The 19,136-nt window shown below is 49.1% G+C and overlaps 1 protein-coding gene across 1 annotated transcript; it reads right to left on the bottom strand.

Moving 5' to 3' along the window:
• Positions 1–40: 40 nt before the first annotated feature.
• GPKOW (G-patch domain and KOW motifs) lies at positions 41–19,062 on the bottom strand. Its single transcript, XM_084836204.1, has 11 exons — positions 18,871–19,062; positions 17,142–17,287; positions 14,203–14,342; positions 13,989–14,095; positions 8,392–8,602; positions 7,146–7,278; positions 6,037–6,184; positions 5,323–5,479; positions 2,922–2,991; positions 1,953–2,038; positions 41–1,647 (listed from the first exon to the last, which is right to left on the bottom strand). The coding sequence occupies exons 1-11, from the start codon at positions 19,038–19,040 to the stop codon at positions 1,516–1,518; spliced, it is 1,500 nt and encodes a 499-aa protein (XP_084692330.1). The 5' UTR covers positions 19,041–19,062; the 3' UTR covers positions 41–1,515.
• Positions 19,063–19,136: the final 74 nt, after the last annotated feature.

Raw genomic sequence — 19,136 nt, forward strand, 5'->3', positions numbered from 1 at the left:
TGTCACACCTCTGATCACAGCCATACTAACAACCACACAAAGAGGAGGAAAAATAGGGTTTATTTACAGTTTATGGCAGTTTAACTAAAAATGTAATCCCCGCTCATGAAACCCAAGAAAGCCAATTTACATGGTATTTAGGTCCTGCTGAGTCCATTTTCCATAGCAGTTGTTGACATGACACTTTTAGAGGACAGCTTACACAACAGCTTTCTAAACTTCAGGACAGACACTCGGTTAAGAGGACAAGTCCATGGTTTTGATGCTCAACACTGGGCTGGTAAAATGGTTGCACTAGAACAGGATTGGGGAACCGCAGGTCCTCCTGGGGGCCAAGTCCAGACCGCTTGGATTTCCCAGATGGCCACGCCCCCTCCCCTGTCCCGACCCATTTCCCACAACCACTAATCATTTGGTGGCTTCCCATCTTTTGTGCAGCCCCCACCCCCAATCCTAAAAGGTTAAAATGCCTCTCCCAAGGCTTAGTTACTGGCAGTAAGAAGCTTTAAACTACAATAAGTTGGTATTTTTGGCTCCACCCACCATGGGAATCCCACCCCAGAGAGCTTCTCTAAAATGTAATTCAGCCCCCAGTCTGAAAGCGGTTCCCTACCCCTGCGCTACAGTGATTTAAGACAAGTGTTACCTCCTCCTTTTGGGCATGCCCTGCTAAGAGCCCAGTCTGTTGTCCTGGTGAAAAAAGCATCAGTTTTGCACAAGACCCTGTATATTCTAGCAATTGTTTTTTCTGCCTATTAATTGCTTGAAGGTCTTGTCCTGCAGACATTATGAACCTAGGCCTATTAGCAACTAATATGTGCCATTTTGAAAGGACCAGAAAAAAATGCCCTAGATTCCATCCTTGAATGCTTGAAGCATTTTTGGTTTATTTTAAGAGCAAGATCTCTTACACACACACACACACACACACAAAATAACACTCTTCCTACTCCAACCCCCCATATTTCAATAGATGACACAAATTGCAGTAGCTCTTCTCTAGAGCTTAAAAATGCAGACCCCAAAGTATTACTCATTACGAAAGCCCAGAGAATACTGGATCCGAGTCAGACAGTTGTACACTGCTTTGTTCTAGGCCCAGCCTCACGTCTTGCTGGTTCTAGAACTGTAGTTGACCAGCAACTGTTTGGCTGTGCTCTTGATTTCATTCACTGTGTATGTTCTTGCCTTTGGCAGTCTTGGAGACTTATGTTCTAGAGTGCCATTGTTGGTTTAGGAACCAGAAATCTGTGCCTGTTACTGGTAAAAACCCAAGAAACCACACAGCCCATGTTCATTAAGAAAGTGACACTCTAGAACATGGTGGGGATGATGCAGGCATCCGCCCTGAAAGTGGAGGCAAGCCTTGTTCCCTGTTCACAGTCCACTAGTGTGTTCAGGCCTTCTGACCCCCTCTGTGAAGATGGCAAGTTGCAGGCTGGCCTTTTCCTTGACCCTAACTTCAGGAGTTCCTCAGTCCTGCAGATGTTATGCATTCCAAAGGGGCTGAAAAACTCAGTCATCCTCTGATCCACCAACATAGTGACAGACAGCATCATAGTCCAGTGTCAGGAGCTTCTCCTCGTCCTGCTGCAGCTGCACCAGCGCACGGCTCTGCTCCTTATCTCGACGCAGAATGCGGCCCACCTAGTTGGGAGAGGAAGAAGAGTGTAACCCATTGCCTAAGACTGTATGGATTTCTTGGAGAAAAGATATGGCCCTCAGAACCTCTGGCCCTCCAGCTGTTGCTGGATTCTAACTCCCATCAGCCCCAGCTTGCATGGCCAATGGCCAGGGCTGATGGGAGTAGGAGAGCACCACTAGCTCTCTGGATTCTCTACGCGCCTGAAATAAGTGCTCTGCTCTCACACAACTGCAATTCACCCCCACGCCCACTTAACACTAGACCCACTTGCCTTTCACAGTCATGGGCCAGGCCCCAACCCACTCACCCGGCCGGCATGCTCCCCTAGCACCACCATGACCACGGTTGTATCGCTCCGAGGGATCACCGTCTCCAGCATGGACTCGTGGATCCCTGTAAAGGAGGTAGAAGCAGGAGCTACAGTTAAGTAGGGCACTAAACTAGGCATTCTCTTGCTCCTCCATCTGGTTGCCAGCCACACTGAGCAATCCCCATCCAACACCTGTTCCCCTGATCTCACCCGAGCTGGGGACCTGGCCCTCATCTGGCAATCTTCTTACCCTCCTGTTGGGAGGGTGTCTAGGCAGCAGTTTGCACCTCCCTGCATTTCCCCCCGCGTCTACTCTCCTAGTTGCCGATCAGGAGTGGGAAATCTGGGGCCCTCTAGATGTCATTAGACTCCAAATCCCCTCAGCCCTGCACGGCATGGCCAATGGCCAGGGATGATGGGAGTTGGGAGTCCAACATCTTTGGGCAATATCAGGCGCAGGCTCCAAAACTAAGCCAGGTCTGCAGTGGTGACGTGGGAAGCACTTGGTGCTGAAATGTACATTTACATATATTGTACTTTTCTCCCCACCCAGCTCTTTGGAAAGGAAGAAAAAAAGCAATTGAGACAGCTTCCAGTTTACTGCTTAAGCAAAATCTCAATAAGAATTATAAGAGAGAACACCCATGTCCGAAGTTTAGTAAGAACCAGGGCTGCAAGCTCCAATGCGTTCAACTGAAGCATGTGTTGGTTATAGGGAGCAGGGGGTGGATTTAAATCGGTGACAGCCAATTTTAAACCAGGGAGTCTGTAAGGTAGGCACATACATTTGTTATTATAATTGGAAATGAAACATATGGACAGTATCGTAGTCTAGATTCCCTTGCATTTGGGAGGGAATTTGTCCTAACCAGCTACATCCCCACAGAATTGTTTTCTTCTACCCTGACTACACAGGGACAGCCTCAAATCCAAGGGAAGGCCAAGGTTAGGCAGCAAAACACTCACCATCCAGAATCCGACCCTCTTCCATTCGGCAGACACATGTGTCTGGCTTGAGGACATCTTCAATTACCATCTGGGGACAAGAGACAGCACAGGGTTTCATGCTGTTTTGCTCTAAGCCGCAGGGTAAGAAGAGTGCTTATACACACTCTCGTCATGGGTACCCAGGAAATTTTGAGCGAGAGACGGTTACCTCACTGAATGGGCCGTCAGCTCAACAGCAAAACGTTCACAACCTGAAGTGGCACAGACCTCTCCCAGGGCTGGACCGCCTCAGTTTTTAACTGGGAGAGTGATGTGTTTGAAAGCACAGTGTCTCCCCACCTCAACCCCTTCAAGCTGTGTCCCAAGCCAAAGCCTCCTTTCTCTCTGAGGTGGCGGAGGGAAGATTTAATGGGAAGCCCCTTTTTTTTATAAGGTGGCTGCTTTCAAATCAGCAGCCCCCCAGGTGAAACACAGCAGCGGCCCAGCCTCGAGAGGGGCCCTCTACCACCTCAAGGTAATGCATTTGTGAAATCAATGCCAAGGCTCGATATACACATGGCAGTAACTGCACAGGTGCTTGACTGGGATGCTTAAGAACATAAGGACAGCCCTGCTGGATCAGGCCAAGGGTCCATCTAGTCCAGCATTCTGGTCACAGTGGCCAACCAGCTGCTGACTGGGAACCCACAAGCAGGGCAGGAGCGCAACAGCACCCTCCCACCCATGTTCCCCAGCAACTGGTGTATATAGGCGCACTGCCTCTGGTACTGGAGGTAGCACATAACCATTTATTGTTGGTTTTAGTTGTTGGCTTTTATTGTTCTTATCACTTTTAATATTTTAACTGTTTTTATGTATTTTATTGTCGTAAGCCGCCTTGGGAGGGCTTCTGCCCTGAAAGGCGGCTAAGAAATATTTTAAATAAATAAATAAAGTTTAGTAGCCACTGATAGCCTTCTCCTCCAGGAATTCGTCTAACCCCCTTTTAAAGCCATCCAAACTGGTGGCCATCACCACATCCTGTGGTAGCGAATTCCATAGTTTAACTACACGCTGTGTGAGGAAGTCCTTTTATCTGTCCTGAATCTCCCACCAATCAGCTTCATGGGATGACCCTTTGGAATCTAGTATTATGAGATAGGGAGAAAAATGTCTCCTTATCCATTTTCTCCACACCATGCATAATTTTGTAGACCTCTATCATGTCTCCCCTTACCCTTTTTTCCAAGCTCAACAATCCCAGCTATTGTAACCTTCCCTCAGAGGGGAGATGCTCCAGCCCCTCGATCATTTTAGTTGCCCTTTTCTGCACCTTTTCCAGCTCTACAATATCTTTTTTTGGGTGTGGTGACCAGAACTGTACACAATATTCCAAGTGTGGCCGCACCCTAGGTTTGTATAGGGCTAGTATGATGTTGGCAGTTTTATTCTCCATCCCTTTTCTAATTACGCCTAACGTGGAGTTTGCCTTTTTTACGGTGGCCACACGCTGGGCCGACATCTTCACTGCACTGTCCACCACCATGCAGCTGAAGGCTCCGTGTGACAAACTGTTGGCATGAGGCGGCTCCGGCAGTCATTTCAAGCAGCCTCCCAGGCAGCTGCTGGCAAATGGGAATTAGACCACAGGGACCTGTGGAGTTGGCCTGACTAGGCCTCTTGAGTAGTTTGGTTCAAGCAACCAACCAAGGTGCCTGATGGGATTGGAGAAACGTATGCGTCTCTGACCATGAGAAGGTAATTGTAACTTGCTCATTATAGGCAGGAAATCCTTTTTAAGGAGTAGCTTAGGGCCACAGAAGTAAGAGATAATAGTGCAGCTGTACCGATAAGACTGTTACTGAGTACTAATTGGTTTCTGAGCATGCGTAGTGTGTTTTCTTTGTTCTCCAAATTTCAGTATGTATAAAGATACCGTTTCTTTTTTGAGCTGACTTAGCTCTTGGCTGACTCCCACAGCTGTGTGGCGCTTTAAAAAATTTCTTACTGTTTAACCTAACCTGCCTTGAATATCTCCTTAACAGACCTGTCCTCGGAGCAAAACAGATTTCCTATGCTCCGCGAAATACTTTGCCCCTCTTCCTTGGCTAGCAGGAGCAGAACTATACAAAAACAAGCAAGTACAGACAACGATGCTGTACAATGTTTTTGAGTTCAGCTGTTCCCCCTGCTTGGCTCCCCTTCCCCTCCCTAGATACACGCTCTCTAGGCCAGGGGTGGGCAACTTGTAGTTCAAAATATCTGTGGCCCACCCCCAGTCTAGACAAAGCTCGTATTTTGCTTCTGCCACTCGGTAAACTGTAGCGGGAATGCCAGAGGATTAAAATATTTTTTATTAAGAATACACATTGCCTTGGAGTACTTCACAGCTATCAACTCTTAAGTCAGTACATGCTGAAAAGGGAACTTCCGTAAGTACCTTCATATTGTAGTATTTGCCCCCCTTGTAGAGCTTATCCACAAAGCGGACCCGCAGGTCTCGTCGCAGCCAGTGAGGGGCTCTGGAAGAGGAATTGCTGCTGCTATTGCTGCCACCGCCGCCATCACCCTTGCTCTGTTTCCCAGCACGGTCATCTCTGAGGACAGAAGACATTGTTTAGGAGAACTTTCCATTACACAAGGGATGGGCAGAAGGTAGATCACCAAATGTTTTGGACTTCAGTTCCCAGAAATCCCTGCCAGCCTGGCCAATGGCCAGGAATGCTGGGAGCTGAAGTCCAGGACATCTGGAAGTTGACTTCCTGCCCAGCCCTCCTCTGAACCATACCAAATTATATTGGAATTACGAACTAGATGAGACACTTAAACCTTTCTGGTCTGGGGATAGGGGAAAATGGAAATATCAAACAGGCCATGAGAAAATTTTCATAAAATACTCACACATTCTCAATTTCTGCTAGCCTAAGTGCTGGTGTAGCACAGTGGCTCACAGACTGAGTTATGAATCAGGAAGCCCTCAGCTCAAATCTTCCCTCTGGCATGAACTCACTAGGCACCCAGCCTTCCCCAACCTGGTGCATGCCGGATGTGTTGGACTACAACACCCACAATCCCCCAGCCAGCTGCCAGGATGCTAGTACAGCTGTTCACTCAGAACTGGCACCTTGCCGCCCCGCCCCCACCAATGCATTACCTGTCGGCACCTGCGGGATGCTTCCTCTTTTTGTCCTTGCCCTTTTTGTCCCTGTCCTTTCTGTCTTCCGAGGCTCTGTTATCCAAGTCATGCTTGGTCCCGTTTCTCTGTTCCGCCTCCTTCTCTTTGTGGGCCTTGCTGAGGCGGCCTACAGCAAGAGGAACCCCAAACCTGAGATGACTCTCGGACTGAGAGGGGCGGGGGGCATGGAAGCTTTCGGTGAACTTTCAAGCCAAGTTCCAAAAAGCACAGCAGTTAGATAAGGGCTGATGTCAGGAATCTGTACCACTATCTGTCAGCTCCTACTGGAGGAAATCTCCTCAGGGGAAGAGCGAGATCTCCCAGAAACCAAGGGCGCCCCAGAGCGGTCACTGTCACCAGGCCAGAAGGAGCATGGGCCCACAGGAGAGAGGGCTGCACATCCATCCCTGCCAGGTGGAGGGGACTCTGCCTCTGAGGCTGAGCAATCCCATGGCCCCCAGGAGCATCGTCATCTCAAGTGACAGGCCAGTAGGGCTCCTGTGAGAAGGAGTGCTCGCTTGCAAGGAAAGGACTCCTCAGGAGAAAGGAACTCCTCCAGAGTAGGCCTCTGACCAGAGAGCTCTAATGTCCTGCAGCTGAGCCCTTGGTGGGGCAGCAGGCTTTGGTGTTAACCACCTTTAGTGTCTGCCTAGCCAGTCCCAGAAATGACCCCGTTCTTCCAGCTCCTGTGCCTTCTACTTTGCCTCCCGGACTTTGACCTTTGGACTCCTTCTTGACTCTGCTTCTGCACTGTGTAACGTATCTGACTGCTTAACTGTGTATTGACCTCTGCCTGCCATCTCAACCACTCTTGCGTTCGCCTGCCCCCCTCATCTGGCTGCTGGCCTGTGCGTTGACCTTCGCTTGCTATCTTGACCGCTCTGGCCTAGCCTGAGCCCCACTGGACTGAAACCTGCAGGCTTGAGCCTTTGCTGGCTTCATTGCCTTGCTTCTTGGTCAGCCCCTTCACTCAAGAGTCTGCTGCAGTCAACGCAGGACACTCTCCACCAGGCCCCCGAAGCAGAAATGAAGGTGACAAGGCCTCTTGGGCTTGGATGATGACATTAGGGAAAAGAGCTCCAACTTACTTAGATCTTTGGCCAGCTTATCATATTCCTTCTGTGTCACAGGCCGAACTCCATGCTGGCTCACAGTCACTGTTCTGCCACCGATGGCCAATTGTACCATGACGCGAGCGTTGTCTCCATCGACACCTTCAATCTATGGAAGACAAGTGGGCAGCAGCGCCCGGCAATGGTCAGCGAGGGAGGCGAAAGTCAAGAAGCAGCATGGGAAAGAAGCGGCCTTCCCCAAACTGGTGCCCTCCAGGTGTTTTGGACTTCAGCTCCCGTCAGCCTCAGCTAGCATGGCCAATGATCAGGAATGCTGGCAGTCATCGTCCAAAACATCCGGAAAGCATCAGGTTGGGGAAGGCGAGGATGGAGTATCTCTTGCTCTTAGTCCGTAACAGCAGTAATCGTGCCAAATAAAGCTAAGCCTCCACTAGAAACTGGTTTCAAACTGATTTAACTATCAAGAACTCCTCGCCTCCAAAACAAACACTAGGCATCACGGCTTTCCAAAACGGATGCCGGAACCCAAAGGATCTGCAGTACATGAACTGCAGTTCCCAGGCGATCTTGGGAGGACCAGAGATTCAGAACGTGCAGACTGCGCTCTCTCTCCCAGAGTGGAGAAAAGACAGGCAGACATAGGTGACTGTGTGTGGGGTGGCTTAATGGCCCTTGCCCATACTGCAGACCAGACATTAGAAAAAAGGTGCGCCCCCAAGGGGTCTGCAAGCAGGGATTCGGAAACTGAGCCTGTGCGTCGCGCAGCACCCTTGCATCAACACTGCTGTTGCAAGGCTCATCACCAGATGCCTGCCCAATGGCATGAAGACTGAGAGGCAGCTGGGAAGGATCAAGTTTTGTCCCCATACAGACGGCTACCCAGATCAATGGGAGGATTCCACAGTGTGCCAAGAGGCATCAAAGACAGGGATCCCAGGGGCACAACAACCCCCTGACAAACCAGCTCTACCAGCCCTCCGCCTGTCCGTCAGTAAGGTGGCAGCATCCAGCCAGCCATGCGACACAGAACAAGGCCTGTGGGTGGATCTATTCTCTGCCTTTGGATTCAGTCAAGCTGCGCATAAATGCCGAATTGGGCAGGAATGGAGGCGCTGGTTAGGCCTTCCCTCGCAATTGCCCATACCTCTGTAGGGCCCCCCCACTCCTCCCCACTTCCAGAACCCTAACAATAGGGGCTGCTTACACACTGGTATGAGCCCAAGCTGGAAAAAAGAGTCATTCCAGGGAAGCCACCACTCACCTTTCCGTACAGCTCCTTGTGAGGCCCGGCCTCGATGAAGACCGCACCGCCTGAAACCAATCCCAGTGGCTCATCCTTGCTCTTCGAAGGCTCCTCACCTGGCTTCAGGGGCCGCCGGGGTCCCGAGGGCTGCAAATCCTGGGCCGCTGAGCGGTCTGCTCCCAGGCCCAGGCCCTTGGGCCGGAGGCGGTTCTCTGGGGGCTTCACATCCCTAGAAGAGATGGGTTGGGTGAAAGGGAAGAAACCACATTGACCCTGGGGCAGCATTTCCACCCGCAAGAACACAAACCGATGGGGTCTAATGGAGAGAGCGCCCTGGACAGACATGGAAACCTCGGGTTCAAATCCTGGCCCAGCCACGACTCACTGGGGAAAAGACTCTCATCAAAGGAATTTGGAGTTTGCAAGCATTTTTATATGCACTTTTAAAAAAAGAGTTGAGAGCAGCTGATACGAAATAATTTAAATCAACCTGATGCCCTCCAGAGATTTTGGAGTTTCACTCCCATCAGACCCAGCCAGCAGGGCCAATGGGCAAGAATGCTGGGAGTTGTAGTCCAGATCTCAAAAGATCTGGAGGGCACGCGGTAGGGAAGGCTGGTTTAAACCAATGCCACTTTTTAACTGCAGTTAGCAAAATATATGCAAGGCATTTTCTCTGCCAGGAGGGGGGGGGGTGTTGAGAAAATGCCCCCTCTTTAATGAGCTTCCGCTGTGCATTAAAAACATGGTTGTTCAGGCAGGCATTTGGGGTGGGTTAGGGTATTTTAGAAAATGTTTTTATTGTAGAATTTTATTGTTTTAAACTGTTTTATTATATGCTGTACATCGCCCAAAGTGGCTGGGTGACCAGCCAGATGGGCGATTAATAAATTTAATAAATAAAATAAGTAATAAAAATTCATGAGCACACAGCCAGAGATGTTGTCAAAGCTTTTACTGCAGCCCATCATCCAGTAAGTTCAGCAACCCACTTTTTCCATTTAGAATGCCAGTCCACTCTCTCCAGCAACCTGCTACAGTAGATTTTCTCAATGCTGTTCCCGCTGCCCACTTGCTTCTCTTCCTCTTGCCTCCCCCATGGCTGCCTAAGACTGCAGCCAAATTCGACTCAGTACAATGTCAGCCTCACTGGCTTTCCTAAATAAATGTGCTTTATGATGCTTGTGGAAATCCGTGAAGTCTGACAGGCCTCCCTTGGGAACATATCCCATAACCTCAGTCCTTTACCAAGAACGCCTCGCTGGACCTTACTTGGTGCAAAAGTGCGGCTATTAGCAAGGATGTATGGCCTTTGTTAAATCCATTCCATCTGTGTTTTGTGGACAGACAGACATCTTTCGTTATGTCAGCAGCTCGTTGATGGAATTGGATTTTGTTTTTTACCAGATTTTCATTCAATTTCCGCTAATGTGCATTAGTGCAAATGCACATTCATTAATGTAAATTAGTGCAAAAGTTGAAAACCAGTCAGTAAGTCCACATGCCTCAGAAAAAGCCATCCAGATTCATATAAAAGAGTCGCATTCATAGCAATCCGAACTCATTTGAATCTGTTGCCGATTTCTCCGACATCCCTAGCTATTAGCCACATGTTCCCAGACAATTCTGAGCCAGATGGCCTTGTATGGAAGAGGTGCTCCTTCAGGAATTTATTCTTTCAGCAATACTCCTCTGACTACCCGTCGCTGGCAGCCTTGCAGTCCGAGTTGGAGCCTGCCCATTCTAGAGGTTTAGAACCAATAACAGTAACACCACAGTTCAATACAACCAGCCTGCAGAACATCCATTAATACACTATAACAGATTTAAAGTTACTCCACATCTGCTTAACAAGCTTCGTAGTCCTTGTTTAAGCTGCCACACTTGACTTGCCATGAGAAGGGGGTGGGGGGCTTTTCCACAACTGTAAACCAGCCCACCCCCCATGCCTTTCTCTATGTCTTGGTGAGATCTGACTTGCCACTGAAGAATCACTGTCCTTGCTACATGAGCCACTGAGCTTGAGATTTAAGCCCAAATTCTCCCAGGTATATATGCCAGCTATGGGTGCCTCAAGCTATCAGGGACAAGTGGCTCTCTGCTTCAGTTCCCCAACTATAATATGGGAATATGAACAGAGAGCTGCCTCATGTGGCCAAGATTAACAAGAAAGTAGAAATCTGTTGTTAAGTCGTGTCCGACTCTTCGTGACCCCATGGACCATAGCACACCAGGCCTTCCTGTCCTCCGCTCTCTCCCCGAGTGTGCTCAAGTTCATATTCATTGCATCGGTGATGCTATCTAGCCATCTCATCCTCTGCCGTCCCCTTCTCCTTTTGCCTTCAGTCTTTCCCAGCATCAGGGTCTTTTCCAGAGAGTTTTCTCTTCGCATTAGGTGGCCAAAATATTTGAGCTTCAGCTTCAGTATCTGTCCTTCCAATGAGCACTCAGGGTTGATTTCCTTTAGGATTGACTGACTGGACCTCCTTGCAGTCCAGGGGACTCGTAAGAGTCTTCTCCAGCACCACAGTTCGAAAGCATCAATTCTTCGGCGCTCTGCCTTCCTTATAGTCCAGCTCTCACAGCCATACATTACTACTGGGAAAACCATAGCTTTGATTAGACGGACCTTTGTCGGCAAGGTGATGTCTCTGCTTCTTACTATGCTGTCTAGGTTGGCCATAGCTTTCCTCCCAAGGAGCAAGCGTCTTTTAATTTCATGGCTGCAGTCACCGTCTGTGGTGATCTTGGAGCCCAAGAAAATAAAATCTGTCACTGCTTCCATTTCTTCCCCTTCTATATGCCAGGAAGTGATGGGGCCAGATGCCATGATCTTAGTTTTTTTAATGTTGAGTTTCAAACCAGCTTTTGCACTCTCCACTTTCACCCTCAACAAGAGGCTCTTTAGATCCTCTTCGCTTTCTGTCATTAGGGTGGTATCGTCTGCATATCTGAGGTTCTTGATAATTCTCCTGGCCATCTTAATTCTGACCTGTGATTCGTCCAACCCAGCGTTTCTCATGATGTACTCTGCATGTAAGTTAAATAAGCAGGGCGACAATATGCAGCCTTGTCGTACTCCTTTCCCAATTTGGAACCAATCGGTTGTTCCATGTCCGGTTCTTACCGTTGCTTCTTGACCCTCGTACAGGTTTCTCAGGAGACAGGTAAGGTGGTCTGGTACTCCCATCTCTTTCAGAATTTGCCAGAGTTTGTTGTGATCCACACAATCAAAGGCTTTAGCGTAGTCAATGAAGCAGAAGTAGACGTTTTTCTGGAATTCTCTTGCTTTCTCCATGATCCAGCGAATGTTGGTGATTTGATCTCTAGTTCCTCTGCCTCTTCGAAACCCAGCTTGTACTTCCGGTAGTTCTCGGTTCACATGCTGCTGAAGCCTAGCTTGTAGGATTTTGAACATAACCTTGCTGGCATGTGAAATGAGCGCAATTGTACGGTAGTTTGAACACTCTTTGGTGTTGCCCTTCTTTGGAATTGGAATGTAAACTGACCTTTTCCAGTCTTGTGGCCACTGTTGTGTGTTCCAAATGTGTTGGCATATTGAGTGCAGCACTTTAACAGCATCATCTTTTAGGATTTTAAATAGCTCAGCTGGAATACCGTCATCTCCGTTAGCTTTGTTGTTAGTAATGCTTCCTAAGGCCCACTTGACTTCACTCTCTAGGATGTCCGGCTCAAGTTCAGTGAGTGCACTATCATGGCTATCTGGGACATTCAGATCTTTCCTGTATAGTTCTTCTGTGTATTCTTTCCACCTCTTCTTAATCTCATCTGCTTCTGTTAGGTCCCTGCCTTCTTGGTCCTTTATCATGCCCGTCTTTGCACAAAACGTTCCCTTGAGATCTCTAATTTTCTTGAAAAGATCTCTAGTCTTTCCCATTCTATTGTTTTCTTCGATTTCTTTGCATTGTTCATTTAAGAAGGTCTCTTGTCTCTCCTTGCTATTCTCTGGAAATCCGCATTCAGTTGGATATATCTTCCCCTTTCTCCCTTGCTTTTCACTTCCCTTCTTTCCTCAGCTACTTGTAAAGCCTCATCAGACAGCCACTTGGCTTTCTTTTTCTTTGGGATGGATTGAGTTGCTGCCTCCTGAACAATGTTACGGACCTCCGTCCGTAGTTCCTCAGGCACTCTGTCTATCAGGTCTAATCCCTGAAATCTATTCGTCATCTCCACTGTATATTCATCAGGGATATGATTTAGGTCATACCTGAATGGTTTAGTAGTTTTCCCTATGTTCTTCAGTTTAAGCTGAAATTTTGCGATAAGAAGCTCATGATCTGAGCCACAGTCAGCTCCAGGTCTTGTTTTTACTGACTGTATAGAGCTTCTCCATCTTTGGCTGCAAAGGACATAATCAATCTGATTTCAATATTGATCATCTGGTGATGTCCATGTGTAGAGTCGCCTCTTGTGCTGTTGGAAAAGAGTGTTTGCTATGATCAGCGTGTTCTCTTGGCAAAACTCTATTAGCCTTTGTCCTGCTTCACTTTGTACACCAAGGCCACGCTTGCCTGTTATCCCGGTGATTTCTTGACTTCCTACTTTGGCATTCCAATCCCCTATGATGAAGAGGACATCTTTTTTTGGTGTTAGTTCTAGAAGGTGTTGTAGGTCTTCATAGAACCGATCAACCTCAGCTTCTTCGGCATCAGTGGTTGGGGCATAGACTTGAATTACTGTGATGTTGAATGGTTTGCCTTGGATACATACTGAGATCATTCTATCGTTTTTGAGATTGTACCCCAGTACTGCTTTTCCCACCCTTTTGTTGACTATGAGTGCTACTCCATTTCTTCTAAGGGATTCTTGGCCACAATAGTAGATATGATGGTCACCTGAATTAAATTCGCCCATGCTTGTCCATTTTAGTTCGCTCATTCCCAAGATGGCAAGATTGAACATCGACATCTCACGTTTGACCACCTCCAGCTTACCTTGATTCATTGATCTTACATTCCAAGTTCCTAAACAATATTGTTCTTTACAGCATCGGATTTTCTTTTCACCACCCGACACATCCACAGCTGAGTGTCCTTTCGGCTTTGGCCCAGGCGCTTCACTCTTTCTGGCGCTACTTGGAAAGACCCTCTGCTCTTCTCCAGTAGTATATTGGACACCTTCCGACCTGAGGGGCTCATCTTCCGGCGTCATCTCTTTTAGCCTTGTGATATGTTCCACGGGGTTTTCTTGGCAAGAATACTGGAGTGGGTTGCCATTTCCTTCTCCAGTGGACCACATTTTGTCAGAACTCTCCGCCATGACCTGTCCGTCTTGGGTGGCCCAGCATGGCATAGCTTATGGCTTCACTGAGTTACGCAAGCCCCTTCGCCACAACAAGGCAGTGATCCATGAAGGGGAAAGTAGAAATATAGGAGTAAAAATCCAGAAAGGTGGAAACAGATATCTGAAGCTCAGCACAACTACATTCCCTTCCTCTCCCTTCCTTTTAATAAGTCTCCCACTGCCAACATTTAGAGTGTAAGATCCTTGGGGCAAGGGCCTATCTTTTCTGCCTAGCTTAATCTGAAAAATGGTGGGATTCAGACATAGTAGTACTTCTGAATCTACTGCCTCCACCGCCTCTGGACACTTACTGCTTGAAGGTCCGCCCGATGCCCTCGCCTGCCTTCCAGCCCATGCCCTTCAGCATGGCAAGGCCATAGGCCTCCACTGGCACCTCCTCATAATCTGCCTCGGTTGACTATGGAGGGAGAGAGAAAGAAAGGGAGGGGGAAAAGGACAGGCATTAAATACTCCAGGCCAGGAGATCAGATGGTTGTCCAGAGCGAGGCACCATTACTCTCTTACCGATTCCGGGCGAAGGCTCACATCCACTTTCTCTCCCTCCTCATAGCCATCGGGCACGCGGTTCTGCACGAGGAGAGGAATGGCAAATGCGGGATCCACCTTGGTGCCACTCTCCCATTGCTCCTGTGACTTCTTGGACTCTGGATTGGAAGAAGGTACAAATTAGCCAAAGCAGAAGCAACATGCCACAGGGTTAAATCAGAGCCAAATATTCCTTCCTATGGCCAGGGGTGGTAGATGGCAGAGCTGCTTGCCAAATCCAAGGGGATCTGGATGCTTGCTGATGCTTTGAAGACAAAGATTCCAGCCCAGCCATGTGAAAGTATCTGTGGAGGAATAACCAAGGGTTTTACGGGTGGCTGCTCGCTCCTTGCTTCAGCTGCTCAACTGCCCGTCCCCTGCCCTCTCCCCTCTAGAGCTTGACCCTTGCCCTGGGAAGGGTGTCCAAGGCAAGAGGCAGCACAGACACATCCCTAGGCTTGGCTTCTAGCCACAGCAGGCAGCCCCTCACCTTGATCTTGGGGCCTCGGGGAGCGGTGAGGAACTGTATGCACACTTAGCCTCCCGATGCAGACGGAAGTCAAGAACAGCGATGGATGTCCCCTCACCCAGCCTTCCCCAACCTGGGACCCTCCAGATGTGTCAGACTACAACTCCCAACCAGCAGGGATGTCAGGAGTTGTAGTCCAACAGATCTGGAGGGCGCCAGGCTGGGGCTGGCCGGGCTGGCCCCAGGAGAGCAGCAAGGGATCTGTAACATGCGCACTCTCCATTCCCCTTCTGTATCCCTGAAGGCAAAAAAGGAAGGGATTTACTGCAGCAGCAGCCTAACGTTGGGGCAACTGGCCTCGACTCCGGGGTCACAGAGCAGCATGAAGCCAGCTACGCAGGTGGCTTTGCTTTTCCCTTTTGTGACTTAAAGCATTAGTATCACGTGAAAGCCACTGATACTCACAGTGGGTTAGCACCAAATTATAGACACAAACTAAGTGTCAGGGTTGCCTCTGAGCACACAGAGTGGCAGAGCAGTTCAGATTCTGAGGAAGAGCTGCTAAATGGGGAGGAGGAACTTTCCCAGGCTTCAGCTGGACGGAGAGAGGCACAGGCACAGCTGGACGGAGAGAGCCCCCCTTCTCACATCCCTGTGATAGATAACCAACAGGGGGAAGCGGGGGCAGGAGAACCTGAACTTGTAGACGCCAGGTGCAAGCACAAGAGGGAGATAGCAGGGGCAGAGCTTAGACGGTCGGCCCGACTGGCTCGGCGACAACAGCTACATCTAGAGGTGTCATAGGAGAGAGGGAGATCTTCCCCTCCCACCCCCTAAGTTGGGATAGTTTGCCGCCTTTTCCCAAACAGTGGTCAATTTCGTAGCTTCCCTTTGAACTCCTTGAAGGCTTTTCCTTTGTAGTCTGGGAGTCACTAGCAATTTGCATCTGTATACCTCATTAGACCCCTTTATGGATCACTGCCTTGTTGTGGCGAAGGGGCTTGCGTAACTCAGTGAAGCCATAAGCTATGCCGTGCAGGGCCACCCAAGACGGACAGGTCATGGCAGAGAGTTCTGACAAAATGTGGTCCACTGGAGAAGGAAATGGCAACCCACTCCGGTATTCTTGCCAAGAAAACCCCATGGAGCGTATCACAAGGCTAAAGGAGGACAGATACTGAAGCTAAAGCTCAAATATTTTGGCCACCTAATGCGAAGAGAAAACTCACTGGAAAAGACCCTGATGCTGGGAAAGATTGAAGGCAAAAGGAGAAGGGGATGGCAGAGGATGAGATGGCTAGAAAGCATCACCGATGCAATGGATATGGACTTGAGCACACTCCGGGAGAGAGCGCAGGACAGGAAGGCCTGGCGTGCTGTGGTCCATGGGGTCACGAAGAGTCGGACATGACTGAACGACTGGACAACAACAACCTCATTAGAATAAATGGATTAAAGCTGTGGAAATAAAAGCCTCTTTGTGTTTTGATTTGGCTTTTAGAGTTCTCAGCGGGGCAAAAAGGGAATCCTGACACTAAGGTGTGCGTTGTTATGCTTCACATATACAGTCACCAAAAGCCAGAGAATGCCTCCATTCAGCTCTCAGCAAGCTTTCCACCCCCCACCCCACACACACTGCTGGTACATCCACAAGGGGAAAAGGTGGGTGTGAGAGAGGGATGTACGATGACCAGTATCAAAGGTAAATAGCTGACTGGAGCTGCTGCAAGGAAGAAGGCCACTGCATCCGGCCTTTGGTGTTTGCACAGAGGGAAATATATCCAAAACATGAGGAAGAAGAATGAAGTGGAGCAGAGGGACATCGAGGATAAAGCTATCAACGGCTGCTAGTCCTGATGGCTATATGCTTCCCCCAGTATCAGAGGCAGTGGGCCTATGTACACCAGTTGCTGGGAACAGGGATGGGAGGGTGCTGTTGCCTTCCTGTCCTGCTTGTGGGTTTCCAGTGGGCAGCTGGTTGGCCGCTGTGTGAACAGAATGCTGGCCTAGATGGACCCTTGGCCTGCTCCAGCACAGCTCTTATGTTCTTATGACATCTGAACAAGAGGAACAGAGGAAAAAAAAGCAGTGGCCAATTGTATGTGGAAGGCAGAAGAGACAAGAAGACACTGGAAGTGCCTTGAGAATGGGTCAACAGGCTTTGTGACGGACGGGAATAAGAGACGCTCATCAGGTGAGGAATGGGCACTCCTGATCTCAGCTCCACATCTTTGGAGTGCTCCCAAACATTCATGCTGCAACAGTGGCCGGAAGTGTGCTCCATCGACTCCGCTGACGCCTTCACATAGCCTCTAAGTTAGGCAGCTACAGTCTGTCTTACCACGTTACCGCAATGACAAATGGAGAAAAAGAAAGTGACCTGCCCTGGCTGTTAGGGATGGAAAAGGCTGCAATTCTAAAATAAAAAGGGCGACCAGGGAGTTCTCACCTTCAATGAGCTCTCTGACGGCTTGCGCCTCAACACCGTTGATCCCATCCTGCTCCTGTACGGGTGCAGAGCCCACCGGCTTCTTCCACTGGTTCTTCTGGATCAGGGGAATAACAAGTTCTTTTGGTTGCGGGGCTGGCCGAACACTGTAGAGGAGAGAGCATGTGCCAATTAAAACCATGGACAGGGCTTGTCAGCCTGTATACAGAAGCCGAGGGGCAAAATATTGAGAAGCTTCATCCCCCAGCATATGATAAAAACACTGCTTTTATCATATGCTGGGCAGGAGAAAGAGTTCAAAGAAAACCACTTTGAACAAAACATACTGGTAGACTCAAGACTCATGGATTCATGGTCTACAGACTCAGATATTCCGTGCCATCACAAATACACCCATAGCAATCTCGGCACACAGGAAGAATTTCACAACCCTACAGACTCTTCTCAGTCTGCCTGCACGTCCCTACACATTGCAAGGGAGCCTGGGAAGTAAGAAATGCTTACTGATCCTGTGCAAGTGACCACTAAAAGCAATACAGTTAATGGGAAATGCATCTACTATACTTGCTGAAAAGACAGGCAAGTAACACCATTGCACTTACAATGAGATTAATGGTTGTCCTTTACTACGCAACGTTCACATTCCACAGAACACAATGAATGCCTGTTACTTGCATCATGACCCCTTATCACCCTTCCATCCATTCCTGAAGTGTAGGTTGTAAGCTCATCAGAGCAATCTTCTCTAGCTCTGAATTGGAGCAGGAAGCCCTGACTAAACATAGGGCTGCAAGCTGAAAATGACGAAATGTCTCATGCAGCACCTATGACAAACTAGTCCTTACTTAGATGGGAAACTTGTGTCTGGGAGGCACCACTCCAGGCAAGCACTCACATGACTGAATGCTCTTCTGTGAAATTAAGGGTGCGACCCTATGTACGTTTAGACAGAAAAAAGCCTTATAATTCCCTGTATCCCTCCAACTGGCTGGAGCATGCTGGGAATTGTAGGACTTTTTTTTTCTGTCTAAACATCCATAGAATTGCACCCTAAAGACAACAACTGGAACAGCCCATCACAAAGAAAACTACCACCCCAGGAAAACTAGAAAACTAGTCTTTCCCTTAGGAAAGACTAAGGGAGAACACCTTCTCCCAGACATGTTAGTTTTCCATATGCAGGGATTTATTTCTTTATAAATAAATCAGTTTCTGTTACTTATTTATCTTTGTTGTAGGTACAATTGTTCGTTAATGGAGCATTTTAACAGTGACTTCTAATACTTTGGCACGTAAACCGCTCGAAAGATTTTGTTATATTAAGCGGCATACAAGCATTAGTGATAAATAAATTGTAACAAGTTATTACGAAGAAGCATAATAATGTGAGGCAATAAGTCGGAGGTGGTACATTCCAGACAGAGGGTTACCGCAGCCTCCCCCGACCTGGTGGGCTCCAGATGTGCTGGACTACAACTCCTAGCATCCCCAGCCAGCTGGGAATGATAGAAGCTGTAGTCCAACGCATCTGGAGCCCGCCCGGTTGGGAAGGCTGACTTACCGCCTCAGTCCGCAGAACTAAGCCCCGGCCACGGAGCAGCCGCCGCGCCAGATCCCTGTCTGTCCGCCCTCCCGCCCGCCCATCCCCGCGGCGCTCACGCCCCAGCCAGCAACCCCAAGGGGGCGAGTGAGCCGCCTCTGCTCGACGCATGCGCGGTAAACCCCGCACCTCTGCAATTCTCGCCCCTCAATGGCGGAGAGGAAATCGGGCTCCTGCTTCGGCTCGCTGCCATCCTGCCCAGTCACGAAAAGAAACCGCCTCCGCCCGGTTGTTCGGGTGAAGCCGAACGACACCGGAGCAGCCGCAGGTCCCGCTGGCTTCTCAGCACCCTCCGCCATCTTCTTCTCACTTCCTTGTCCCACCCCCGCTTCCGTCCGCGTCGTTCGTTGGCATCATGGGAGACGAAGTGCTTAAGACCCTCCTGCTCCCATCGG

The sequence above is a fragment of the Heloderma suspectum genome, chromosome 2, assembly GCF_057233095.1.
Source record: "Heloderma suspectum isolate Gila_16-S chromosome 2, 16-S_ref, whole genome shotgun sequence".
Lineage (NCBI taxonomy): Eukaryota > Metazoa > Chordata > Lepidosauria > Squamata > Helodermatidae > Heloderma > Heloderma suspectum.

Coding starts and splice junctions, on each gene's coding strand:
- GPKOW (XM_084836204.1), bottom strand. CDS start 19,040: ATGGCGGAGGGTGCTGAGAAGCCAGCGGGACCTGCGGCTGCTCCGGTG. Junction 8,603..13,988: donor ATCGGGCGGACCTTCAAGCA/GTAAGTGTCCAG, acceptor CATCTCTTCTAG/GGATGTGAAGCCCCCAGAGA. Junction 1,648..1,952: donor TAGGGGAGCATGCCGGCCGG/GTGAGTGGGTTG, acceptor TCTCCCAACTAG/GTGGGCCGCATTCTGCGTCG.